The sequence below is a fragment of the Odontesthes bonariensis genome, chromosome 6, assembly GCF_027942865.1.
Source record: "Odontesthes bonariensis isolate fOdoBon6 chromosome 6, fOdoBon6.hap1, whole genome shotgun sequence".
Classification (NCBI taxonomy): Eukaryota; Metazoa; Chordata; class Actinopteri; order Atheriniformes; family Atherinopsidae; genus Odontesthes; species Odontesthes bonariensis.
Window position 1 is genome coordinate 38,392,434 of NC_134511.1, and position 25,321 is coordinate 38,417,754.

General features: G+C 40.3%; 1 protein-coding gene across 5 annotated transcripts in view; it reads left to right on the forward strand.

The window, feature by feature from the left end:
• mctp1a (multiple C2 domains, transmembrane 1a) overlaps positions 1–25,321 on the forward strand; it is a 135,914-nt gene that overhangs the window by 43,356 nt on the left and 67,237 nt on the right. For all 5 annotated transcript variants that reach the window (XM_075468735.1, XM_075468737.1, XM_075468736.1 and 2 more), the window contains exons 3-5: positions 20,452–20,594; positions 23,506–23,585; positions 24,438–24,549. In XM_075468735.1, the coding sequence (XP_075324850.1) occupies positions 20,452–20,594; positions 23,506–23,585; positions 24,438–24,549 (335 nt within the window). The remainder of the gene's footprint in view (positions 1–20,451; positions 20,595–23,505; positions 23,586–24,437; positions 24,550–25,321) is intronic.

Below are 25,321 nucleotides of genomic sequence, written 5' to 3' on the forward strand. Positions count from 1 at the left end.
AATGTTCCTATGTACCCTCCACCAAATCATTAATGCAGATGAACAATACCCTAAGGAAAGGTTTCTTCAATGGCATCGCCCTTTCCCAGCAGAACAACCCGCCTCAGTGTAAAGTATGCTCAGGAATGGCTTGAGGAACATAACAGAGAGCCCACCATTGTCATCTTTCCATCCTCTTTTTTTCTGAATCTGAAAAAAGAAGCCCTTTCAGGTTTGGTTTTTAACTAAAATGTAGCTTCAACTCTGAGATAAAACTTACCAAATTGGTGTCTAATCTTATTCCTGTCTTTGTGTGAGGGAGGACCTGGTTTAATCTGTGGAAGAGAGGCTAAAACACTCTCAGAGACTCATGTATTAGAACACACACATGTGTGCATTAACTTATATGGGCGGATGCCTGGCTCCATCACATAAGAGTTGAAAGTGCAGGTTACACAGAAAGAGACTGGCTGCAGCGTTAGAAGATCATCAATACACACACCAATTTCTTTTCAGAAAATAGTTGTATGCTGCTGTATCGAGTTTTGAAATCTAAAGGTTGGACATAGAATACATGGTTATGGTTTCAACATGAAATACATGGTTAATGATTTGCGAAAAGTTCATGGCTTGTACAAAATATATGATTATTATGTAAGGAAAGGTCGAAAACATATGTATTGAACTGAATTTGGAACAGGGATCCAATTGATTGGCAATGGTGGAAGACATCAGTTTTTAACAGTAGAAACTTTTGACGTACCTTTTTTCTGTTATAATAAAGAAGTAATTATCAATGTAAAGGTTAGTTAGTGTGGGTTGAACTCGATGTTGGAAAATGCACCTATAAGCAACCTTATCAATATTTATCTTACTTTGGTGTTCAGAGGTTGTGGGTTACAAAGCTGGAATGACACAGACTTGAAAGCCAACATGGCTTTCTCATCCATACTAACTTATCGTCATCATTCTGTCTTCAGAATTCTCAGAGTAAAACTACTACAGTGACATAGTTGAACAAAAATATACAGTTCCATTATTTTACTTTTTTGTACCTTAACTGTCATGATCTGTCTTTTTTGTATTGCTTGGTGTTCATTTTCATGTAATGTTTTGCACTTTTGTTTTATCTTGGTCATTAATTATCGGTCCTCTTGGGTCGCATTTTATTTTGGTAATCCTGGTTAGTTAGTTTTCTGGTTCCTGTGTCACACCTGGTTTCATGTTTTCATTACCTCAGCTGTCTTCCATTTGTTAATTATCCCTCAGTTTATAATCTCCTCATTTTCAGTTCTTCTGTGCCAGGCCATTGCATGAATGTATGTTGTTTGTTCGTAGCTCAGGTTATCCATGTTCTCCTGTGTGTTTCCATTGTATTTAGTCAGCTTGCTTCTCTTTTTTTAGTTTTTGTTTGCAGTTTCTTAGTTCTATCTGTGATTGCTCTTTAGTTTTGTTATTTCAATAAACCCTTTGTTCATTACAACACATTAACATGTGGATGGTTGGCCAAAAACACAAATGAATGTTTCTGTAGTTGAACAAGGCAGAGTTTGTATTGAAGCGTCTATCCTCATCATGTGCTTTTCTATCTCATCCTGCCTCTTTAAATGCCCATCTGCATCTGATGATATTGTTTTCAATGCAAACAATAAAGTATTAAAATACATAAATAACAGGAGCATTGTGATAGCCATAACCATTATGTGAGTAACTCCTTTCCCTTTTTTGTACTTATTGTTGCAGCTCAGCAAATTCAAACTGTCAAATAACCTTACTTTATTCTTTATCATCACGATTCTTAGGTGTCATACCTCCGATAAAAACGCATTACTCCCTGTCTGCCCCTAGGTCCCTACGAGGTATCACAAGGGGAAGCTTCCCAATAGTCCAGGGCCTGTCAAACCTTCTTACTTTTCCATTTTGCTGTAAATTTATGTTTTTTTATGTATCTGAATAGATCTGTTTGAACCATATTTATGGATTATGTATGTAACTATTTATCATTTTTGTAATACATTGTCTTAAAGCGTGTTGTTGACGGGTTCATCATAATCAGTCAAGTTGCACCTGCACCAAGTGCGAGTTATGATGCACACATGTTACTGTACTTTATTTTCATCAAATTTAGTACAGTTTTGATGCTGAGTTTTAAGACGCTGCCTTTGGAAAATCTTAAAGGAAAAGCATTATTACTAACTTGAGACAATTCTTGATAACAACTGTGCACTTGCCTGATCAGCGTCAGTGGCAATACAGATCCATCATAGATTCTTCACTCTAAGTAAATCTTGTGCAAATGCGTGGAAGTATTTTATGAATATGCATGTATGAGAATAAGCCTTGGACTTGGAATGGAATTTTGGGTATTTGATGGAGTGCCATTTTCTATAGTCCATACCACACAGTACTGAGCAGAAGTTACTTGCTGAATCTTGTTTCATCCCACATGCACAACTTGCTGAAAGCAAGTCCCATAATTTTACCTGCAGTTTACCAGCAGACACGTGAGATTCAGGATGGTGTAACTTCTTTTGAGTTTTCTTTACTTTTGGATTGCATTTGTACAAACACCCTTGTCCTGTCACCAGAGCACTTTAGTCTAGATTTCAAGTGACATAGAGAGAAGGCACTGTTATAGGCTACAGTTTTGGAAAAAATGGAAAAGTTATTTATGACAAATGTTTTATCATGAAAATGGCTGAATTTTTCAATTCAGACAAGAAAAATGCATTTGCTGCATCTCTAATTGTGAAAATGTGAAACACCAGCTTTACATATTTGTGCATGTCTTTCTGCCAGTTGTGTGCATATCGTTATTAGTTCTTGTCTTCAAAGTAGTCTAAGTAACTTAAAATCTCAGAGAGCTAGACAATACTCAGTATGTTTGCTTTTGTTTTGTTCTGATTTTGCTCCGATTTTAATCAAGATCACGTTCCACCCAAATGGAAGTTCATCTGTGATAAATAAAATGAGGAAAATAGATTCTTCTCAGCAGAGAGCTGCTGAGGCATAGAGTGTGTAATTGTTTGTAACTGCTCTGAAGCAGGTTTGCAGCTCATATGCAATCCCATGATAGAGTGCCTTGTCTTTGCAGCCCTTCCCAGTACATCCGTTTTTACAGAATGTATTCTGGGTAATAGGAAACCCCAGAGCGGTGACCATCTTTCAGTATCGACACACATCTGCGAGATGGCACTCATACACACTCACAGTTGCAGCGACAGAATCTAGAATCTGCTGTAAGTGGGAATCTGTTCCAGGTTTGCAGTGTGATGATGACTGAAAGTCTTATGGTTGCTTTTACCGCATTTTTCTCCTCCCTTGTACTCACATCTCACGTCCAGCTTCAGTGAGGATCCACCGCAGTGTGGTTCTAAATAAAAGAGATTTTGACAGGCAACGTTCTGGCTGAATCTAATCTGGCTCTCTTGCATTGTTTAAGAAGAATGCTGTGAGTCCCAAAAAGTAAAAGTGCAAAATTAAGAGGTTAACACAGAGACGAATTAAGAACATTTTATATATGTTTTACTGAAGTATTATTCTTTCTTATATAGTTCTTTATGGATGAGAGAAATTATGTATCAACGTTATATATAGACTAAAGAATCAGGATGTAATGTCATATATCTGTAAAACAGGAACAAGATTGGTGTACTGCAGCATGTTACTAGAACTCTGGTAATGTGTCAGTTAACAGTGTTTTTAATTGACGTGTAAAGATCCTGTCACTCTTGTTATGTAGATGATTGCAGATTCAATTAAATCTTCAAGAAAACCTTCTATATGCTAGGATTTATCTGGATAAAGTTAATTTAATTTCATATATTGAAAATAAACATCCAAGTGATTTAACAAAGTAACAGAGCACCAGATTTTACTGACATTATGCATTATTGATGGTTCTCTAGTGTTGTCAGCAGGTGTTTTCTCATCCATATTCATTCTGTTTTGATACTAAAAATGTTATCAGTGAGTAGCATGTCTGCAAGGTTTATTCTGATTTAGCACAAATCAACATTAAGAAATTAGTTTTAGTCGTTTAGTCGTGTGATTTCTGTGAGCATCCTTTTTTCTTTCTTCCTTTGGTTTTCTCTTTTGATTTTTGTATTTTGACTATTCATCTGAGTACTTTTAAACATATAATTGATTCCTTATTTTTTACTGCAGTGGCTTAACTTTAATAAAAGATATTTTCTTCCAGAGTCTGATAGTTATTTTTAGGGCATAATATCACACTGTCCTCTGTTGAAATGTAATTACCTGCTCATATGTAGTAATAAATAATTCAGAGTCATTTATCTACCCTGCACTGACACAGAAAGCTGCTGATCATGAACACAGAATTAATATCTACAGATTGATGATGAAAATAAGGAAGCAGAATTGTTAATTGTCTCCCACATGAATAAGCAGTCACTAATAATCACCTTCCATTAGCTTATTGAATAGCTTTGAAATGGTTCGGACTACTTTCATTAGGTCTGAAAATTACTCTGATATCATATTATGCCAGTTTCCCTGCAGCAGAGTTACCCCCTCTTCAACAAATATGTAAAATAACCACCTGTTATCTGTCCAGCTTTGTCAAACAAAAAGGAGTGTGTGTATCTGTGTGTGTTTGAAACATTGCATTTAATTGGTCTCTAAAGCATTGCTCATAAAATAGTGCATGCACGTCTGATATAAGCACACAGACCAGTTTAACCAAGTTAACAACTATCATTGAGAAGTATTTGTGCTCTGTATACGTATGTATAATACGTATACGTATGTGCAATAAGTCTGCACTTCACCCTCCCCACGCACTTTCAGCTGCTCAATCCTTGCTAGCTCTTGAGCTTGACTTTTTAGACTATGGAGGCAAAGAATCTTTTCCCTTGATTGGCTATTGCAAATTCATATTAGGGATAAAGAACATTAGCTTTGTCAGGTCCTTTAGTTTGATGTGTAAACATGTCGTGATATAATTGTTCTAATAATGGTAAAAGACGTTTTAATATTGTTAGTATTTTTCTGACCCGTACTGCCGTCTCTACTATTTGTAGTCACTAACAAAGCCATTCAACCCCAAACGCATTGGAATCCCTGTGACTGTCGAGTGCATTGGTCAGCACACATTGCACACAGGATGGAATTTGTGCAAGCCAAATGGAAATGCCCCCTCAAGAGCATGCTTTTCTGCACATTGCTCTGCACAGCTGCAGAACAGAAACACTCCCTTCTCTCACAACATTGCTCTACATGCATTGGTATCAAGTGCTCATGGCTGTTTTTAACTTGCATAATTTTTATGACTAATAAACATCAAAGCACGACTGTGTTGGTGGTGGTTTGGTCAATGAAATGAAGTCCTCTTTATTTGGTTGTGCGTGGTAACTGTCTCATTAATTGCACAAACACATAGATGGGCGCAAAGTTTGTTATCTCAATTTACAAGTTTTCTCCTGTCTGTGTGTAAAAGAAAAATCCTCAGTTGTAACTTTTGTATTCTGCCAGAGCAGCACCAGCATATAGCTGGAGGAATTAGACTGATTAAGTTTCAGCTGGCCCCTGTAATGATTGTTACATCACATTTCCATCTAATGGAACTAGCTAGCTAGTTTTGAAGTCCTCTCTATTCTAATTGGACTTGAAAATGGTAATTGACTTTACTATGTACGTCATATTAACAAACCCTCCAAAGGACTTCTCATTAAAGTTCATCAGTCTTTGAAAATAAAGAGTGTTTGAACCCGGGTGGCCATAAATTAGAAAATCTCACAAAGAATATTGTAATGTTTAATCCTTATGAAAAGAAGTTTGAGCAGCTACAAAGACACATGATTAACAATCTTGCATACCATGTTGTGTTGGTATACTACATGCAAGTGACTTGAAACTCATTGAACAGTCTTTATGTTGGATGTCATGCTTTGTGATTATGAAATATTAATCAGATTGAGCATTTTACAATGCTAGTATTGTCTAATTTCATCACTTTGGTAAATGATGTGCCATATTCAAATACTTGTTCACTGGCCAGAAAAATCTTCTCTGTTTGATGACACAGCATTTTGTGCTCCATCATATTTGTCACTTGATGTTTCGAATCTTATTTTTATGGTTCCTTGGAAAAAAATATGTTTACCTCAAAACCGAGCAAGCTATGCCATAATGGCGTTTGAATAGATAATGTGAGATGATTGATCTTTTTTGCCACACTGGTGGTTGCAAATTGTATTTTCATGCAGAGCAAAGAAAATGGGGCATCTTTAAGAGTAAGCAGAATGCTTGATGATAACGTGAATATGTGTACGCATCATAAGAGCCTCCAGCAAAAAAAAATATGTGTGGTTTGCGGAGGGAGGGTTAATAAAGCAATTCAAATTAAAGAACAAAAAGAGAGTAAAAGAGAAAACTGGAACATGAGCAGATTTGCAAAGGAAGGAGGACGTTGTCTTTGGGAGGAAAAGGCATAGACGACAGAAGAGACAGCACAAAAAGAACATTTTCAACAATCAGAAGAAATTGTTTTGATAAAGTGGGATCATTGTGTTTTAATATCTGTTAAAGTTACTGTTGATCAAAGAAAGGCAATGTTGCTGGATAATTAATACCTAGAGTTTGGATGGCTTTTACCTAGATGTATCCGTTGAGTGTTAGATGCTAATGACTACACAGTTTTCTCAATGTTATAAAAGGAATAGATATCCATTTCTTACCATCTGTGTGGGGATCATAGGGATGTTCCAAACATGGGCTGAAGAAAGTTATTTCAATATTTTGCTCTTAACTTCAGTCTTTGTGGTCTGTCTATCTGTCTCACTTAATCTACATTTATGTTAGCCTTCTAATTTGTTGCACTATTGTTGGAAATGCAAAGTGGATGTGTTGCATCTACAATGTTAGTACTATGTCCTTTTTTTGTTGTGTTGAGTCAAGTCATCATGTAGGAATCATACAGGGGTTAATGTATTAACATTCAACCGATGGTTACGTACAAAAATGGCCCGCATTACTCAGATATTTACATTAAATGTGTGCAAGATCATGACGGCAATCATAGAAAATGAATTTTTCTCTTCCCTGAGTTAGAAACAGTTAGAACAGTATTACAGTTATACTAAGAAAGCAAGTGAGGGAGAGAAGTGTTCAGCAGTGATGATTTTAACAGCGGGAAGCCATGGTTAAAATTATATGCATCATGAAGATGTACGAGTTAGCGGTGGAAAACACTTGAATTTGTTTCAACTACACTCATATAGCAATCTCCAAACTCATCGTACCGTTAATACTGCAATTGAGACAGGAGTTGCCTGAAAGTGAAACCAAGCATTAAAGGCTTGTTTTATGATATTTGACCTTGTGCTCTCTGGGTATTTGCTGCTACTGTAATTGAAGAGTGTGGGGTACACATGGAGGGTTGTTCATTTGTGCTTCTTTTTTTCTCCCAGTTTGTAATGTTTGCCAGTTGTAAATGTAACACACCTGAAATATTGGCTAAAGCCAAGTATGTGTTGATATGTTTTGGTGCACTAATATATGTTTTAAATAAGAGTTTTAATAAGCATCTAATGTAATGTATTGTATTTATAACATTGTAGACAACTTGTTATATGAACTTTTATTTTGTTGACGGAGTATTATAGCTTCCTATACGGCCTGCTGTTCGGTTGACAGGGTTACCAGGTTGTCATGGGAACGGGGAGAGGAGCGTAGGAGGGGATTGTGAACGGGAGAGACATCTTTCGATACCGAGTTGGAAAAGAGTTTAATTAGTTATTTTTAAGTCAACATGTCAACTACAGACGTTTAGGAGAAAGAGCAGTTCGACACACTGTCTTTCTGTGTCCGTTTGGTTTCAGTTCATGAGTTATGTTTCGTTTGAGAAGTTTAGTTCACTTTCTACCGTTTGACAGTTGGATACTTTCTACCGTTTGACACTGACAGTTGGATAATCTATCTAACGAACGGCCAACTACGGAGACTCCGCTAGCCTGTTAAGACCGGGTCGCGGTGTTAAGACCAACAGAGGAGGCTACTTCATGTCAGAAAACCGTTGCCTTGGATGGTCATGGAGTCGGTACTCGGGTGACATCGGTGGATGTTGCGTTTGTGGATACGAGGTGGATTACATTGTCGGCTGTCTGTGAGTAAGCGCTTCAGGTCAATAGACGGTATGAGCTCCATCGCGCGCCATCAGGGTACCCACAATAACTTTGCTTAACCCCGGCCGGGTATTTTTCTTTTTCTTGTTTGTGTATGGTTTTGTCAGTGTCCTGCATTTCTTGCCATAGTGTTTGGGCTTATCATTTTCAACTGTGGGCTCAAATAAATGGTTATTAGTTTAATATAACTTACGTAATGTTTTACTCTGTTTTATTTATGTGTGATTTATCAACTAAAATATGAGCAGTGTGTGTTAAATGAATCTCTGAGGTGTAATTCAGAGTGGGGGCTCGAGAGCACAACCTTAGAAAGCACAGCAGTCATCAGTAAACATTTCTACTGTTTACCCCAGGCCTCTGGTAAAGTGAGTAATCATCTCTAGACCGTAAATAGCTGAACGCCATACAATGCTGATGAGCAGGTTGGTTACACGTGGGGACTCTCGTCCGGGATTGAATTTGATTGCTGTGTTTTAAAGGTCAATGTGAATTTAATATTTCTAATATTTGATGTTTTAATGTTGCTATTTTAATGTGATAACAGTAGTAGTTTTACTGATATTACTGAATAAGTATACTATGTTGCATATACTATGTTGGAAATTTAATGTTTAAGCTTAATTTTGCTATTTTGATCATTAGTGGTTTTACTGATACTACTGTGAGTATACTGTGTTGCATATACTATGTTGGAAATTTAATGTTTAAGTTTAATTTTGCTATTTTGATCATTAGTGATTTTACTGATACTACTGTGAGTATACTGTGTTGACCATTTGAAGAAAAATAGTATAAATTTACACTGTATTGAAATATGGAGGCTGAACAGGTAATTATTTGGTGTAAGGACAAGGGTATTGATTTCAAAAGAGCAATAGTGCTTAGTAATGTGTCAGTAAATGTTACTGATGAGGTTGTGTACAATACATTAGATAATGCACTAGTTTTTGGTAGGTCCAAAATCATAGGTCGGTTCCTGGCAGCTTGTGGTAGGAGTCAGTTAATTCTCCTTGAGATATCACAGGATGTCAGTGTAGTTCAGATGCCTGAGCAGGTAGCCCTTAATACTGAGGTGGCTCCCTGGGTGGTCAGTGTTGCTGCTGAAGCCTTGTCTATGAAGATTCCCCCAGAGGAAGATTTTGAAGCCAAGTTGAAAGCCTTCCTGGCTTATGAGGGAAGGACTGTCGCTGATGTGCAAGGCCTGTTAACCCCTGCCATGCCTGCAGTGTCATTTCCTGCTATGCCCATGCCAGCCACGCCAAACCCTGCAATGCCATCGTCTGCCATGTTACCACCAGCATCGTTAGACCTGAACGTGCAGCTCGTCAATGCCATCACCTCTCTAGTGGACAAATGTCATGCAGCCCCTGTGGAAAATCCAGTCCACCGAAAGCTTCGAGTGTTCTCAGGTATCAAGCCAACACCGCCTGGAGAAGAGGAATATGATGCTTGGGCAGAACAGATGACGCACCTGCTTGAGGAGTGGAAGTGTCCAGACCCCTTGAAGAAGCAGAAGATCGCTGAATGTCTTAAAGGGCCAGCAGCGGATATTGTGCGATGCTTGAGAGTGAGCAACCCCAGTTCAACGGCAAATGATTACCTAGCAGCACTGGAAACCGCATTTGGAACCACTGAGAGTGCCCTAGACTTCATGTTCAAGCTCCGAAACACCTTTCAGCTGCAAGGCGAAAAACTCTCAGCATATGTCCTCAGAATTGACAAGCTGCTGCATTCTGTGTTCCGAAAGGGGGGAATTCTGCTACGAGACATGGACAGGACCCGCATAGAGCAAGTTGCTCGGGGCGCACTGCCTAATGACTTGGTTGCTCTTCGCATCATGTTGGTGTACAAATTCAAGCCTCCACCCAGTTTCACTGAGCTGTTGCGTGAAGTGAGAGCAGAGGAGGCTCTGATATTTGAAAGGCCAGCTGCCAGTCATGTCGCGGTCTCTGCTATGGTAGCTCCTGTTGAGTACAGCACCCGCCCTGCTGCATTTTCTTGCCCCAGTCCCGTGCCTACTGAACCTGTCCCTTCTGTTGAGAGTCTGACAAAGGAGGTGCAACATCTGAAAAATGAGATGACACGCCTGCTCTCCTTCTCCGTTTCATCGCCCTCAGCAGCACCACCGTTGACCTCACAGAGACCCAGCCAAAGAGTTGAGGCAAGACTGGAGAGCACACCCAGGGCACGACAGGACCGAGTTGACGTTTTCTGTTATAAGTGTGGGGAAGATGGCCAGTGCCAGAATGCAGAGAACCTCCGAAAAGTCAACCAGCGCCTCATAAAGCTCAGACGGCCGACGGGAAACTCCCCAGGGACCCAGTAAGGGAACAAACTGGTGTCCCGGTGATGACACGTTCCACAAAGTGCAAACCGCTGCAAGGACAGAAAGCTACGCTCCCAGCAGGCCTTGTTGGCCCTAGCTCAGTTGTCTCAGTTCAAATTGAAAACATATACGCCAAAGCTTTACTGGACAGTGGATCTCAAGTCACCCTCCTTTACCGCTCGTTCTACCACAAATACTTAAAGCACATACCATTGACTCCAATTCACTGCCTGGAGTTATGGGGACTCAGTGTTGAAGAATATCCCTATGATGGCTACTTGTGCTTAAGGCTGGAGTTCTGCAGTGACGTAGTGGGAGTGACAGAGACAGTTGAGGCACTTGTGCTGGTGTGTCCAGACCCGACCGTCAAAGGGGAGGCATCTATAATAGTTGGCACTAACACCTCTGTTGTAAAACGTCTTTTCAATTCCTGTAAATTAAAAGGAGAGGATTTCTTGATGACCATGAGAGTGCATCCTGAGATTAAAGAGGCATACAAGGTGTTCCAGAAAGCACCTGACGAGGGGGCAAAAATGAAGATGGGCACAGTGTGGCTCGCTGAGGCTAAGGAGAAGATAATACCCCCAGGTGCAACAGTGACCGTCAGCGGTATCCCAAGATTCCCTCACACGCTTTTGGACACCCAGAGTGTGCTAGTAGAGCAGGCTGAAGAATCAAGTGTTCCTGATGAGCTCATGATACTTCCCATCCTCAAGAGTGCTGATGAGATCCAGAACCATCGCATCACAGTCGTTGTCAGGAACATGTCGACTCGAGAAGTTAAGCTGAACAAAAGAATGCCCATTGCCCAGCTGTTCCCTGTGGATATTGTGAATAAAGGCCCCGCAACACAAAATGACTCCAATGAGCTGACTCCCGCTGCATTCAACTTCGCTGACTCTCCAGTGCCAAAAGAGTGGAAAGAGAGACTGTGCAGGAAGATGATGCAACGGAAGGAGGTCTTTTCCCAAGGAGAGTTTGATGTGGGCTGCGCAAAAACCACTGAACACACCATACGGGTGACAGAGGAGAAGCCATTCCGAGAGCGCTCCAGGCGTTTGCCCCCTCGTGATGTGGCTGACGTGAGACAACACCTAGATCAACTCCTCAAAGCTGGCATCATCTCAGAGTCCAGAAGTTCGTATGCATCCCCCATTGTGGTAGTCAGAAAGAAAAATGGCACCATACGTATGTGTGTGGATTACAGGACTTTGAATCGACGTACTGTCCCTGACCAATACACAGTGCCAAGAATCGAGGACGCATCCACCTGCCTGAGTGGAAGCCAGTGGTTCAGCGTGCTTGATCTGAGGAGTGGCTACTATCAGATACCCCTAAGCGAAGCTGACACAGAAAAGACTGCTTTCATCTGTCCTGCTCGGTTCTACCAATTTGAGAGAATGCCACAAGGGATCTCTGGTGCCCCTGCCACATTCCAGCGTGCAATGGAAAGAACTGTGGGGGACATGAACCTGCTAGAAGTGCTGGTGTATCTTGATGACATTATAGTGTTCGGGAAAACACTTGAAGAACATGAGCAACGGTTGCTGAAGGTCTTAGACAGGCTGAACGAGGAAGGGTTTAAGTTGTCGCTGGACAAATGCCAATTCTGCTGCACCTCCGTGAACTACCTGGGGGACATTGTTTCCAGGGAGGGTGTCTCCACAGATCCGGCTAAAGTAGAGGCGGTGAAGTCCTGGCCACGCCCAGACAACATATCTGCCCTCCGCTCTTTCCTGGGGTTCAGTGGGTATTACAGACGGTTCGTGAAAGAGTACTCATGCATATGCTACCCACTTAACCAGCTGCTGAAGGGCTGCATGCCGGCTGGCGTGCCCAGCCCAAAGTCCAGAAAAGACAAAGTGGCGACACAGGCCAAGCCCAACCAAGAGCCACAGCAAATGTTCCACTCTTCAGAGCCGTTCGGATCCAAATGGGGTCCAGAGTGTGAAGCAGCCTTTGAGATACTCAAGCAGAGTCTGCCAGAAGCACCTTTCCTGGCCTTTGCTGACCCACAGTATCCCTACACCCTTCATGTGGACGCCAGCCACGAAGGATTGGGGGGTGTGCTGTACCAGGATCAAGGAGGTGGCTTGCGTCCAGTTGCCTTTGTGAGCAGGAGTCTATCCCAGTCAGAGAAGAACTATCCCACCCACAAACTGGAGTTCCTGGCGCTGAAGTGGGCTGTTACAGAGAAGCTGCATGATTACCTGTATGGAGTGAAGTTCGAAGTGCACACCGACAACAACCCACTCACTTACGTCCTCACTACAGCAAAGCTAGATGCAGCTGGACACCGCTGGCTAGCGGCACTGTCGACTTACGACTTCAGCTTGAAGTATCGACCGGGAAAACAGAACACAGACGCTGATGCGTTGTCACGCCGTCCTCATGCAGCAGTTCCTTCTGGTGTGTCCGGCCTGTTTGAAAAAGGGTGGGAGCAGATTCCGCCGGCTGGTGTAAAAGCAATGTGTCAAGTGTCCCATGCCTGCTGCTCAAAACACACCCAGCCTCACAGAGCCATAGACCTCATTGGAGCCCCCAAGCAAGCTGTACCCAAGGCATTCTGCAATGTCTCAGCTGTGACCACACACCATCTCCCCCAGTTGAGCACAGTTGATATTGCACGGTCCCAACGAACAGACCCATGCATTGGAGAAGTACTGAAAGCTGTTTCCCAAAAAGACTGCCATTGTGCTGACAGAAAGAAGCATGCAGACATCCCTCTGTTGCTGAAAGAATGGGACAAGCTGAAATTAAATAACTCTATCATCTACAGAGTGTCAAAGCCACCTAATGCCCCACCTCGTCAGCAGTTGTTACTCCCGCAAGAGTTCCGAGAGACAGTACTTCAGTCTTTACACAATCAGTCAGGCCACTTAGGATTTGAAAAGACTTACGGGCTTGTGCGAGAGAGATTTTACTGGCCCCGGATGAAGGCAGATATTGAGAAGTACTGCAAGAACTGTGCTAGATGCATCCAGCGAAAGACCTTGCCAGCCAGAGCTGCTGAACTTCACCACCTCAGCAGTAATGGGCCGATGGATCTCATCTGCATTGACTTCCTGTCTCTTGAGCCAGATTCCAAGAACATCTGCAATGTGCTTGTTGTAACTGATCACTACACCCGGTATGCACAAGCTTTTCCCACCAAAGACCAAAAATCCTCTACAGTTGCCAAAGTGTTATGGGAGAAGTACTTCATCCACTATGGTCTACCTAACAGAGTGCACTCTGATCAGGGCAGAGACTTTGAGAGTCGTCTCATCCATGAACTGCTGAGCATGCTGGGAGTGAGGAAGTCAAGGACCACCCCATATCACCCGCAAGGAGATCCACAGCCTGAGCGTTTCAACAGGACACTGTTCAATATGCTTGGCACACTGTCATCAAAGGAAAAGGGAAAATGGAGCCAACACATCAGTTACCTCGTCCATGCCTACAACTGCACAAAGAATGACAGTACTGGTTACAGTCCTTACTTCTTGATGTTTGGGCGTGAAGCTCGACTGCCAGTTGATGTGTGTTTTGGCGTGTCCAGTGACAACTCGTCTCCAAAGTCCTATGCAAGATATGTTGCAAACATGAGACGAGACCTTCAAGTTGCCTATCAGACTGCGGAAAGCATGGCTGGAAAGAGAAATGAAGGAAACAAGCAGAGATATGACCAGAGAGTCCGAAACTGTCCACTTGCTCCTGGCGACAGAGTGTTACTGAAGAACGTTGGCTTACAAGGGAAGCATAAGATAGCAGACCGTTGGTGCTCAGACCCCTACATTATGCAGAGTCAAATGCCAGGCTTACCTGTGTTCAAGCTGAGAGCAGAGAATGGAGTGGGTCCTGACAAGGTTCTTCACCGCAACCTGCTGCTACCCCTCGGGCAAGATGTACAACTGAAGTCAGGTGACACTGGTGAGAGGAACGAGCCCAAGAGAAGATCAAGCCGACGGCTGAAAAGGAAGCCAGCACTGGTGTCTGAGATCGTGGAGAGCAGTTTGGCCAGTGGACTGTCCACATCTGAGTCAGAAGGAGAAGAGCTTGGTGTTCATACTCCATTCTATCCACTCATGGTCCAAGAGACAGATGACGATTACCCAGACGTCCCCATTAGATTAGCCTTTGAACGTGACTGGTCTGCAATGCCCAATGACTCTGACTCTTCGGCAGGCCAGTCTGGTTCACACTCACCTGTTCTTCCTCATGAGGCTGCCTCCCCCACTCACCCTAGTTTAATCCTCCATGGGAATTCCTCTGACCTGTCACCAACCCCCCCTGATGCAGACCTACCCCTGTCTTACCCTGATTCCCTGCCCAGTCATTCTGTTCCCAGCCTGGCGTCTGCTCAGGATGTGCCCACTGCTGAGTCGAGTCAACACTCAACCCTGAATGGTGCTGAAGAGGAAAGCCAGCTAATGGATGATCTACAGGAAATGGGGACTGATAACTCAGGGAACCAAGTATGCCACCAGAGGTCTCCCCATGCCGTGAGGATGCCAAGCTGTCCCGAACATGATGGCCCAAGACCCCAGAGGGTGAGAAGGGCACCGGCAAGGCTGGCATATGACTGCCCAGGGCAGCCCACCTCAGTAACCTCACTATCCCTCTGTCCTGTAGTTAATAGGTCAGATGTCACCTCAACCACTGGTACCCGGTATGTCAGTACCCTATTTATATGGATAGGCCCTCGGCACAGTTAAAAGTGTGGTAGCTTACTTTAAATAATATATCTATGACTAACTTTTGGTATACGTATTTTTGGCTGTGGTAGACATTGTATTCTTTTGGCTGTGTCATGAGGACATGACCCTTTTTCAGTAGGGGGAGAGTGTAACACACCTGAAATATTGGCTTAAGCCAAGTATGTGTTGATATGTTTTGGTGCACTAATATATGTTTTAAATAAGAGTTTTAATAAGCATCTAATGTAATGTATTGTATTTATAACATTGTAGACAACTTGTTATATGAACTTTTATTTTGTTGACGGAGTATTATAGCTTCCTATACGGCCTGCTGTTCGGTTGACAGGGTTACCAGGTTGTCATGGGAACGGGGAGAGGAGCGTAGGAGGGGATTGTGAACGGGAGAGACATCTTTCGATACCGAGTTGGAAAAGAGTTTAATTAGTTATTTTTAAGTCAACATGTCAACTACAGACGTTTAGGAGAAAGAGCAGTTCGACACACTGTCTTTCTGTGTCCGTTTGGTTTCAGTTCATGAGTTATGTTTCGTTTGAGAAGTTTAGTTCACTTTCTACCGTTTGACAGTTGGATACTTTCTACCGTTTGACACTGACAGTTGGATAATCTATCTAACGAACGGCCAACTACGGAGACTCCGCTAGCCTGTTAAGACCGGGTCGCGGTGTTAAGACCAACAGAGGAGGCTACTTCATGTCAGAAAACCATTGCCTTGGATGGTCATGGAGTCGGTACTCGGGTGACATCGGTGGATGTTGCGTTTGTGGATACGAGGTGGATTACCTTGTCGGCTGTCTGTGAGTAAGCGCTTCAGGTCAATAGACGGCATGAGCTCCATCGCGCGCCATCAGGGTACCCACAATAACTTTGCTTAACCCCGGCCGGGTATTTTTCTTTTTCTTGTTTGTTTATTGTTTTGTCAGTGTCCTGCATTTCTTGCCATTGTGTTTGGGCTTATCATTTTCAACTGTGGGCTCAAATAAATGGTTATTAGTTTAATATAACTTACGTAATGTTTTACTCTGTTTTATTTATGTGTGATTTATCAACTAAAATATGAACAGTGTGTGTTAAATGAATCTCTGAGGTGTAATTCAGAGTGGGGGCTCGAGAGCACAACCTTAGAAAGCACAGCAGTCATCAGTAAACATTTCTACTGTTTACCCCAGGCCTCTGGTAAAGTGAGTAATCATCTCTAGACCGTTAATAGCTTAACGCCATACAATGCTGATGAGCAGGTTGGTTACATAAAGTTAATCCATCACCATTATCACAATTCAAAAGTTAATACAGGGTTATTATAGTCTAAGCCTTTGTTTACTTTTGGATCACAGATTGTGCTTTTAAGTGAGCTGTCGCAGCATTCTCAGGGGCTGGAATGGCAGTTAGGCTTCCTAGCAAATAGACTCAAAGAGCAATTTTTATGGTCACTGCCCATTAGGTTTTCAGAAGAGACAAATGTGTGGTTGATTATGTTCTTGGCTACTTGTTGCAAAGACAAAAAGCCAATCACAAAGCAAGTGTACCATGGGCTTTTAGATGTGTCTGTGTACCACACCTCAGGCAAAGTTACCTGCTGTGTATGCAGCTGTGTGTTCTCATGAATAGATTTATTTTTACTCCAGACTACTGCCATCCTGTTTTGTGGTTGGTTTTCATTGCAGCATATGCAATTATGCAAATCACACGGTATCTGCTTGCGAGCTTTGGAATTTTTCATCACTCAGCCTTTTGCTTGCTACCTCACTCACCCAGTAGTTTATGAACTCAGGAGATTGTTTCTGGAGGAAAGAGCTGTGTGTCATTTCCATAAAATCGCGGATCTTTGGTTGTAAAAGCTGGGCTTACAAAAAAGCATTTCTTAACAGAAAGAGGGTTCACAGTGTCTGTTTTAGTCGTAACCATGATCTCAAACTAATCTATATGTGACACATAAACTTACCACGTCATGTTAAGGAAAGTCTCAGTGGTCTCTCCTCCTGACCCCACCCTTTTATTTTGTAGAGGTATTAAAAGCAATAAATTCAAGGTGTATTAAAAGACTTGGAGTCTGAGGCCATTTTCTGTGCAGAAAAAAAGTGTAGACTGCCTTGTGTTGGGGATGAGTTGCTTTCTCACATGGAGAAGTTTAAAGTGTTTTGAGTTAAGGAAGAATAGCAGGAGACTTCAGATGCAAGTTGCCAAAATGTGCTTCTCTGAATTGTGTGACTCGGCTTACCCTGAGACAGGAAGGAGCTACGTGACATGGTTTGGATATCTTCTTACAGGTGAGGTGTTTTGGATCTTTTGGTAACTAAAGACATGCTCTGTTTCTTGGCTGGCTACACCCTGGAAAGCTGGAGACAGTGGCCAAAGAGAGGAAGGTCTGGGCAGTTCTGCGTAAACAGTTGGTCCTGTGGCTTGAATAAGTCAGCAGTTTGGATGTGTGAATGTATTCAAAGATAAGTGTATTTCTCTGGATGTTTTTGTCAAGGCTTCTTCGTTGTGTTCTGATGTGTGGAATCTCTCAAAGCTAAATATTGAATTCTGACAATGTGTATTCAAAGTCCAGGAATTTTGGAACATTGCATACATTAAATCTAGGGCATCTACTTTTAGAATTGTAGTGAAATCGTCTTGAAACATTTTTTTTCCTTTGTTCTTATTAGTTTATAACATGTATCAGTTTTAATGTCACATAACAGAAAGGTAGAAAATGATTTCCCATGGCTGCAGCACCAGAAACACATAGTTACCATTGACAGCTTATGAATGTGTGGCACATTTACTCGTTTTACCCAGAGTCACTTTACCCAGCACTTCCATTTCATGGCCCTATTGAATTTCCTCTTGTTTTCAGGCATTCAAGTCAATCCCTATTCATTCCTTTACAACTTATTGATCTTACAATATCTGTCTTCCTGACCTATCCATCCAAGAGCCCTCGTTGGGTACATACATCACTTCTCTCTAAAGGACTTTCTCCAATTTTTCTTTTTTCATTCTACCATCACTATCATGTAAATTGAGGGCTGATTTCCATGAAGGCATGTCTCCCATCCCTCCTTCTGTGCTGTACCCACACTTGCTGCAACATCTGCCTCTTCCATTTCATACTTATCAGCCTGCATGCGTTTATGGCCCTGTAAAGCTGGCACTGTGGGATGCAGGGACAGAGATGTGTGTCTGGGGGATATTGACCCACTGAGACACTGAAAAAGAGCAAGGTGTAGAAAAATATTTTCTGCTCTTTTAAAGATTAACTGCTTTTGTTTTAGATGTGATTTTGGGGTATTTCTCTTTTATCTGACGATACTTAGGTACTAACCTTTATACATGTCACACAAAATTTGATCTACTTCATCTTTATTTTCATTCAAACACAGAAGTATCCATTGTCTGTTTCACTATATAACAATGTCTCACCAGACATTGCTGACTGTATCTGTTGTTTCTTTTTTTTAGTGACTTAGTGACATTTCTGTCCACTAGCTGTTACTGCTTTGCCGTGTTATATCAAAGGCAACGGTCCAGCTACCACTGTGGTAGCTCTGCTGAGCATAGGGGTGTGTGAGGTTTTGTAAATGTGTAGAAATGGACATCTTTTCCCAGCAGCCTACTTTTAGCACATATTTTGCTGCTCCCACATCAAAGCTTGCTGGCAACAGAAAATCAGCAGTTTTTTACTCAAGAAAGGCAGATTTCATGTTTTTGTTTTGTGAAACTAATGCTCTTATTTCTTTGACAAAATCACTAATGTGATTCCTGGTATTGCTTTTTTTCATGTACTTCCTATAATAAGCACCAAGAAAGCCATTATAAGGGAATAAGACATTTGCTGTCTTTCTGTGGTTAATGATAAGGCAAGACTCAGTTGTGAACTGATGAGACAAGAACTCAGGCTTTAATCTATTTATATCCATCCTGCCATTTGGACATCTTGGCCACCCAACAATACAAAGAGCAGATTATCATAGATAAATAGTATGTTTCGAACAGTTTGTTTCTGTTAGAAAGGATCAACAGCTGTGACTGTAACAATAACAGACAAAAACCGATTAATAGCGAAAAGCAGAAATTAAAGCTTCTTTGCAAACATTTTATTAATTTACTAAGAATTTATGTGTGTATTAACTTTGTGCTAACATGCCTCTAAGCAAGTTGACTTTTCAGAAAATGACATTCCCAATCTTTTATTTAACCAGAATCTATGTGTAAACTTGAATAAAGTATAAAGTATCATATCATGAACTAGGCTTAAGTTTTTTTGGCAGGCTATCAATTATAAAACATACATTTTCAAATTTTAACCAGCTTTCTCTATCTCTTTCCTACAAGTAAGGGTCCTGTCATGAATAGCTACCTTTTTAAAAAAAACATTTTCCTGTTTGCACCACACTCTGAGAAACCCAGCACTCCGAAAGAATAACGATAAATGAAAGATGATACGGTTGTCCGTGTGCTTGGTACAATCTATAATCTCTGTGCAGTGATAATTCATGTGGGCCTGTGTGACATGCCTGTGACATTTTCCCTCTTAATTTTGTCTAAATCTGAATCAGAAAAATCATGACCCAGAGTACAAATACTCCATTACTCTATGAATACTCATCAATCTACACTCAGGCCATTTTAATTCAGATGCAGTAAATATTTGAATTTGTGACATCCGAAGATATTTCTGACTATCTGCTATTATGCCCCCCCTCCCGGTCATGATGAATTGTAAAGACATAGAGAAAATAAACTCTTTACTCTGTTGGTCTGCTGAGTATACTATAGATATATTTACATTATGGACCCAAGTGCTTATTTGTCTGTTTGCATGTATTAAAGGTAAGCTGAATGTAGGTGCTAAACTTTATATCAATGCCACCACCTAGTGGTCAAAAAGAAGCAATATCTGTTCGAACAATAAAACTGCAATAATCACATGACTACAAAAATGTGAATCACATGACATGTGTTAGGTTTTCAAAGTCGTGAGAACAGATGTTTGTGTTTCTCTGTGTCGAAAAATTATTATTGGGTTAACACAAGAAATTCAAACATTCAACATCTATATGTTTTTTCAAACATCTTTAATATAATGAATCATTGACAGGAAAAGTTCATTTGAATATTTTTCACGCTTATGTCAGCAAATTCTCAATAAATGCTAATTATAGAAACAACCCTTTTACCAGTAACACAAGATGAACAGGTTGACTTTTAAACTAACCCTTTGTAGTTAGTTTAGCATCAGAGATGATTACTTTGTTGATGTTGGTCTTTATCTTATCTAAGAGTGTTGTTTTTTGCTTTCATCTTTTATCCCTAGGGACCAGTGATCCATATGTGAAGTTTAAAATTGCAGGGAAAGAAGTGTTCAGAAGCAAGACCATCCATAAAAACCTCAACCCAGTGTGGGATGAGAGAGTAAGCCTTCTGTTGGAAACCCTGAGGGACCCACTATATGTCAAGGTACAGTATTTTCATCTTCCCTTAATCTTTGGGTTAGCTTACTTTAAATAATAGAGGTTGTTTTGCAAAAGTCATAAAGTTAAATACCTTCTGAAATATATTTTACACTTCCCTAATATATTTTCAGCTAATTTTTCATTTCAGTCAATAAACAAAAACAGCTCAAAGAGACCCTGAGTGGCAGGTACCACAGCATCTTGAATCAAGCTAACAGTTTGTGTTTCTCGGTTCTTGTTTTGAGGATTTTCTTCTTCAATAATGGTTAGGTGAGGGTTCTGTCAGGGCCATAGCAAAACCCTCAGCTTGTACCTCTTGAGGTTTTGTCATGGGGAATTGATCATCAATTTCTAGAAAGCATCTGCTTTTTTATAAAATACATAGATAGATAGATAGATAGATAGATAGATAGATAGATAGATAGATAGATAGATAGATAAATAGATAGATAGATAGACAACTTTATTAATCCCTTTGGGAGGCTCCCTCAGGCAAATTGAAAGTAGAAGTTGAAGTAGATCACATTTCAATACTTAGGTTTTACGAACAAGGACATAGTTAAGATATTTTGGTAAATATCCAGATGAACAACAACTCATTACATTGTCATTATTTATTTAACAAAAACTAAGCCAGAATGCAGAAGCAGTATGTTGGAATAAGTACACCCTTAGTGCTTTCTTAGGAATTAAGAGGATAAGTGGCAGTAAGGTGCAGCTAATCAAATGCGCTTGGTTGATTGATCATCGGCAGGTGTGAGCACATCTATAAAAGCAGACGTTTCAGCAGTTTACTGGTCTGGAATGTTAAAGTGTCTGAACACAACAGTGTGAGGGAAAGACAGCATCAATGATTTTTAGAAAAGTATTTTATGTTGCCCATCAATCTTTGAAGTGTTACAAAGCTGTTTCTAAACAACTTGGAGACTGTATTACAGTGAGAAAGATCCACAAGTGTAAAAATATTCAAGATAGATTCCAATATTCCCAGGAGTGGATGTTCTTGCAAGGTCACCCCAAGATCAAACTGTGCAATGCTCAGAGAAACTGCCAAAAACCCAGGAGCTCACTATCAGACTCTACAGGCCTCAGTTTGGATTTTAAATGTTCCAGTTTATGACAGGACACCAAAAAAATGAATCGGCGTTATAAAGAGGAGTAGGCCAAAATTCTTCAATGATGTGGGAGACTTTTGGCTTATTCTTTGTGAATAAAAAATAACAAAAGAAAAGCCATTTTCTATACCTTCTTATGCCACTTCAGGTACACAAGATGTTGGAGCCTATCCCAGCCACCATCAGGTTACACCCCGGATAGATCACCTGGCCATCACAGGGTCACCAGCTAAATGCATGGTTCTGTTTGTAACATGACACACAGCCTGTAGTTTGTTTTACTGTAACTACAAAACTTATTTGGGGGCCCAACAGGTTTCATATTTCACGTATCTCTCTTCGCTGTTAATTCAACACTGACTCCGGGTCAAAAGGGCTGCTTTTTGTTCAGGTTTCCAGCTATTTAACAGATTAAATGCTCAAAAGATTTCATTGTATTTTGATTAAATTTGTTGATAAAAATGCCAGCATTTACAAATGAACTGGTTTCGAAGATGACAATGAGCATTTTTTCCTGATGTTGCCGTTTTGGATATAATTGACAGAAATGAGATAAATAATTGTGTTTTTTATGGACAATTTAATTTGTAACCTTCAAGATAAAATGTTCCAGAGTAGTGTGTGTGTTCAGCCTAAGTTATGAAGGAGATCTATCCAGAAGAGATGGCAAGACTTTAGACTTTTCACCATACGTCACTAATCCTAACCTAACTTTGTAGAGTCCTTCTCTGGTAATGATTAGATGATTTGTATATTATGTCCCAATACATCAAACCTTATAATCAACAATGTTTTTACATGACTGTAACTCTACACGCATTTTTGCCTTTGTTCATTGTGACCACAGATCTCGAATCTCAACTTAATAAATTCACAGGACTTTAACAAAAAAATTTAAAAAATCATCAGACTTTTATTTACATTTACAAAATAGTAATAGAATTGGGACAAGGTTCCAAGTTCTGGGGTCCACGGGACAAAATGACTAATTTGGGGTTAACTGGAAACTTTGAATTGACTGTAGGTATGAGGCTGTACATGCATGGTTGTTCGTTTCACCTGTTTATGTGTTAGCCCTGTGATAGACTGGTGACCTGTCCAGAGTGCACCCTGCCTCTTGCTAGCTGACATCTGTGATATGCTCCAGCATCACCCACCCCCCTGTGACCCACAACAGGACGTAGTGAGTGCAGAAAATGATTAGACCCTTCCCTGAGAATCATACTAGTACACACGTCACTGCCGAATACAACAGAAGTTCAATATCTTCCCAAGAAATATTTCAAGCATTTGTCTGAGAACGTTGTATGAAAGCTGAACTTGCCTCCACTGTTCACATAAATTAAACTATCTTAACTGCATAACAAACTGATGAGACTACTACTGAAAACTCTCTTCTTATCACCTTCTGCTTTACAGGCAATGATTATTGCTCTTCACAGGCTGTTCATTGTTTGAGTATATTTTAAGCTTTGAAATTTGTGTTAACAAATGTTGTTTACAGTGAATGTGAACAAACCATAAACCATAAAACCAAGTCAAAGTCTTATATCTTTGCCCCCAAAGTTTTGGATGATGTTTTTTTTATTTATTTTGAAATCGTTCAGAACAAATATGATACACTATCATCAGTCTAAAAATTAGGTGCCCAAATTTATGTAGACCAATGTGTTTTGAATAAATATGTAAAGTCAAACACGTTTTTTTTTTTATGCAAAATTTGAAAAGAGTGAAAATATTGTCTGATGAAAAAAAGTATGGCTCTTCTATTGACAGTCAGTGTATATTGTTTCTTTGTAGGTCTTTGACTATGACTTTGGACTTCAGGATGACTTCATGGGCTCAGCGTATCTCTATCTGGAGTCACTGGAACATCAGAGGTCTTTTATTTAACTAACACCTTATACTGTTTTGCTTTCCTCTTCACCAAACTGTTACATGTACTCTTTTTCTCAGCTTAATGTAATTAAAGAGCTGTATTGATTGCAACATTTCCCTGGTGTTCAGGGAGATGGTTTCTTAATGATTCAGCAAATAGTGAGGCCAAGAGTTTGCTCTGAGATCACTCTCCAGGCCTTTTTTGTGTGTCTTTAGTGCAGCCATCTTGATCAAATATAGCCTATGGTCTCCCTCTAGTGGCGGACTTTGGTTATTTTTTTCATTACCTCACGAAGCTCAAAAGTGTGTTCAATGATGCAAACATAATATATAGTGTGGTGTTAACTCAAGCTCAAGTTACCCAAAGTAATATGTGTTGTACTACAGTGTGTGTCACAGCATTTAGAGTAAAAATCTTCAAAAACAAACAAACAACAGAAATACCTATGAGTCACAGAAAACCACGGCTTTCAATACTCCAATCTATTCAAGTGTGAGTGCAGACCATTTTTGCGATAGTAATGTGTATAGTATACCATTTTCACAAGGGATATTTTATCATGTCATAGTGGGGAAATCAGTGGTATAACTTATAAGCTTGTGCTTTTTATTTAGGTGAGAGTTTTAGAGCTTTTGTATAGTTATTCTTGGCTCACTGTTATGGATTACAGGGACACACAGTGAAGCTGAGTCATTATTAACAATTGTGTATCTCATTCTCAATACTTTTTTCACAATTAGAATTTCAAATATATTTTCAGAATATTGTGTGCTTATAAATATATATTATTCGACACAATATCACCGACACAACAGGTTTTTATGTGAGCATGGTTGTCTGTGCATCCCTGAAGGACACTGGATGTGACGCTGGACCTGAAGGACCCTCAGTACCCTGAACAGAACCTGGGCAGCCTAGAACTGGCTGTCACTCTGTCACCGAAGGAGGGGGACACGAAGGACGCTGTAAGTGATGAACTACATTTTCACCTCTCTATTTTCAAATGCACAGTAGATATCCTCTTTATTCTCATGAATCAATCATCCATATCACACTGGCACTGCTAAATATGATCCCTTTTTCTTAATTAAAAACAAACAAACTAATATACAACGATAAGTTGAAATAAGTTGTAGATTGTTGATCAAATTTGGTTAGATAATAAATTTCATTCCCATAAATCACAAGCAATGTTAAACTAGAACATGCTCAATTCATTCAGCCTTAGTTACTGGAAACTTTATAACTCATATGCAAAAACACAAGTATAATTAATATGTTGTGCAAAAAAGTTTAATGTTCAAAGAGCACTGAATCCTCTTTTTTGTGCCTCTGTGGACACGCTCTGTGTTTCAAAGTTGCATTTATTTCTGTTCAATTATTTGTTTGGCTAATTGGACCCCTGCATGCTCTATTCGGAACAAGGCAGAGTCATGAGGGAAATATTTTATTCCTTTTGATCTGATGTCTTAATTCTGCTGCTTATGCAGTGCTGTAGATCAGAGAGTCCACATTTGACAGAACAAATAAACTCTATTTAGGTTAAGCATCATTTTGGATTTCTCCAACTGGGAAGAGAATGAGTACAAGGTTATAATAATGCGTTCTATCTGTTGCCATCTACTGGTATGGAAGGGTAAGACAAAGTATACAACATAAAAATGTACTGTTAAAAGAGAGAGAGAGTTAGAATGACACAAGGGAATTTCATGAATTTGTTAACAGACCTTTTTACAT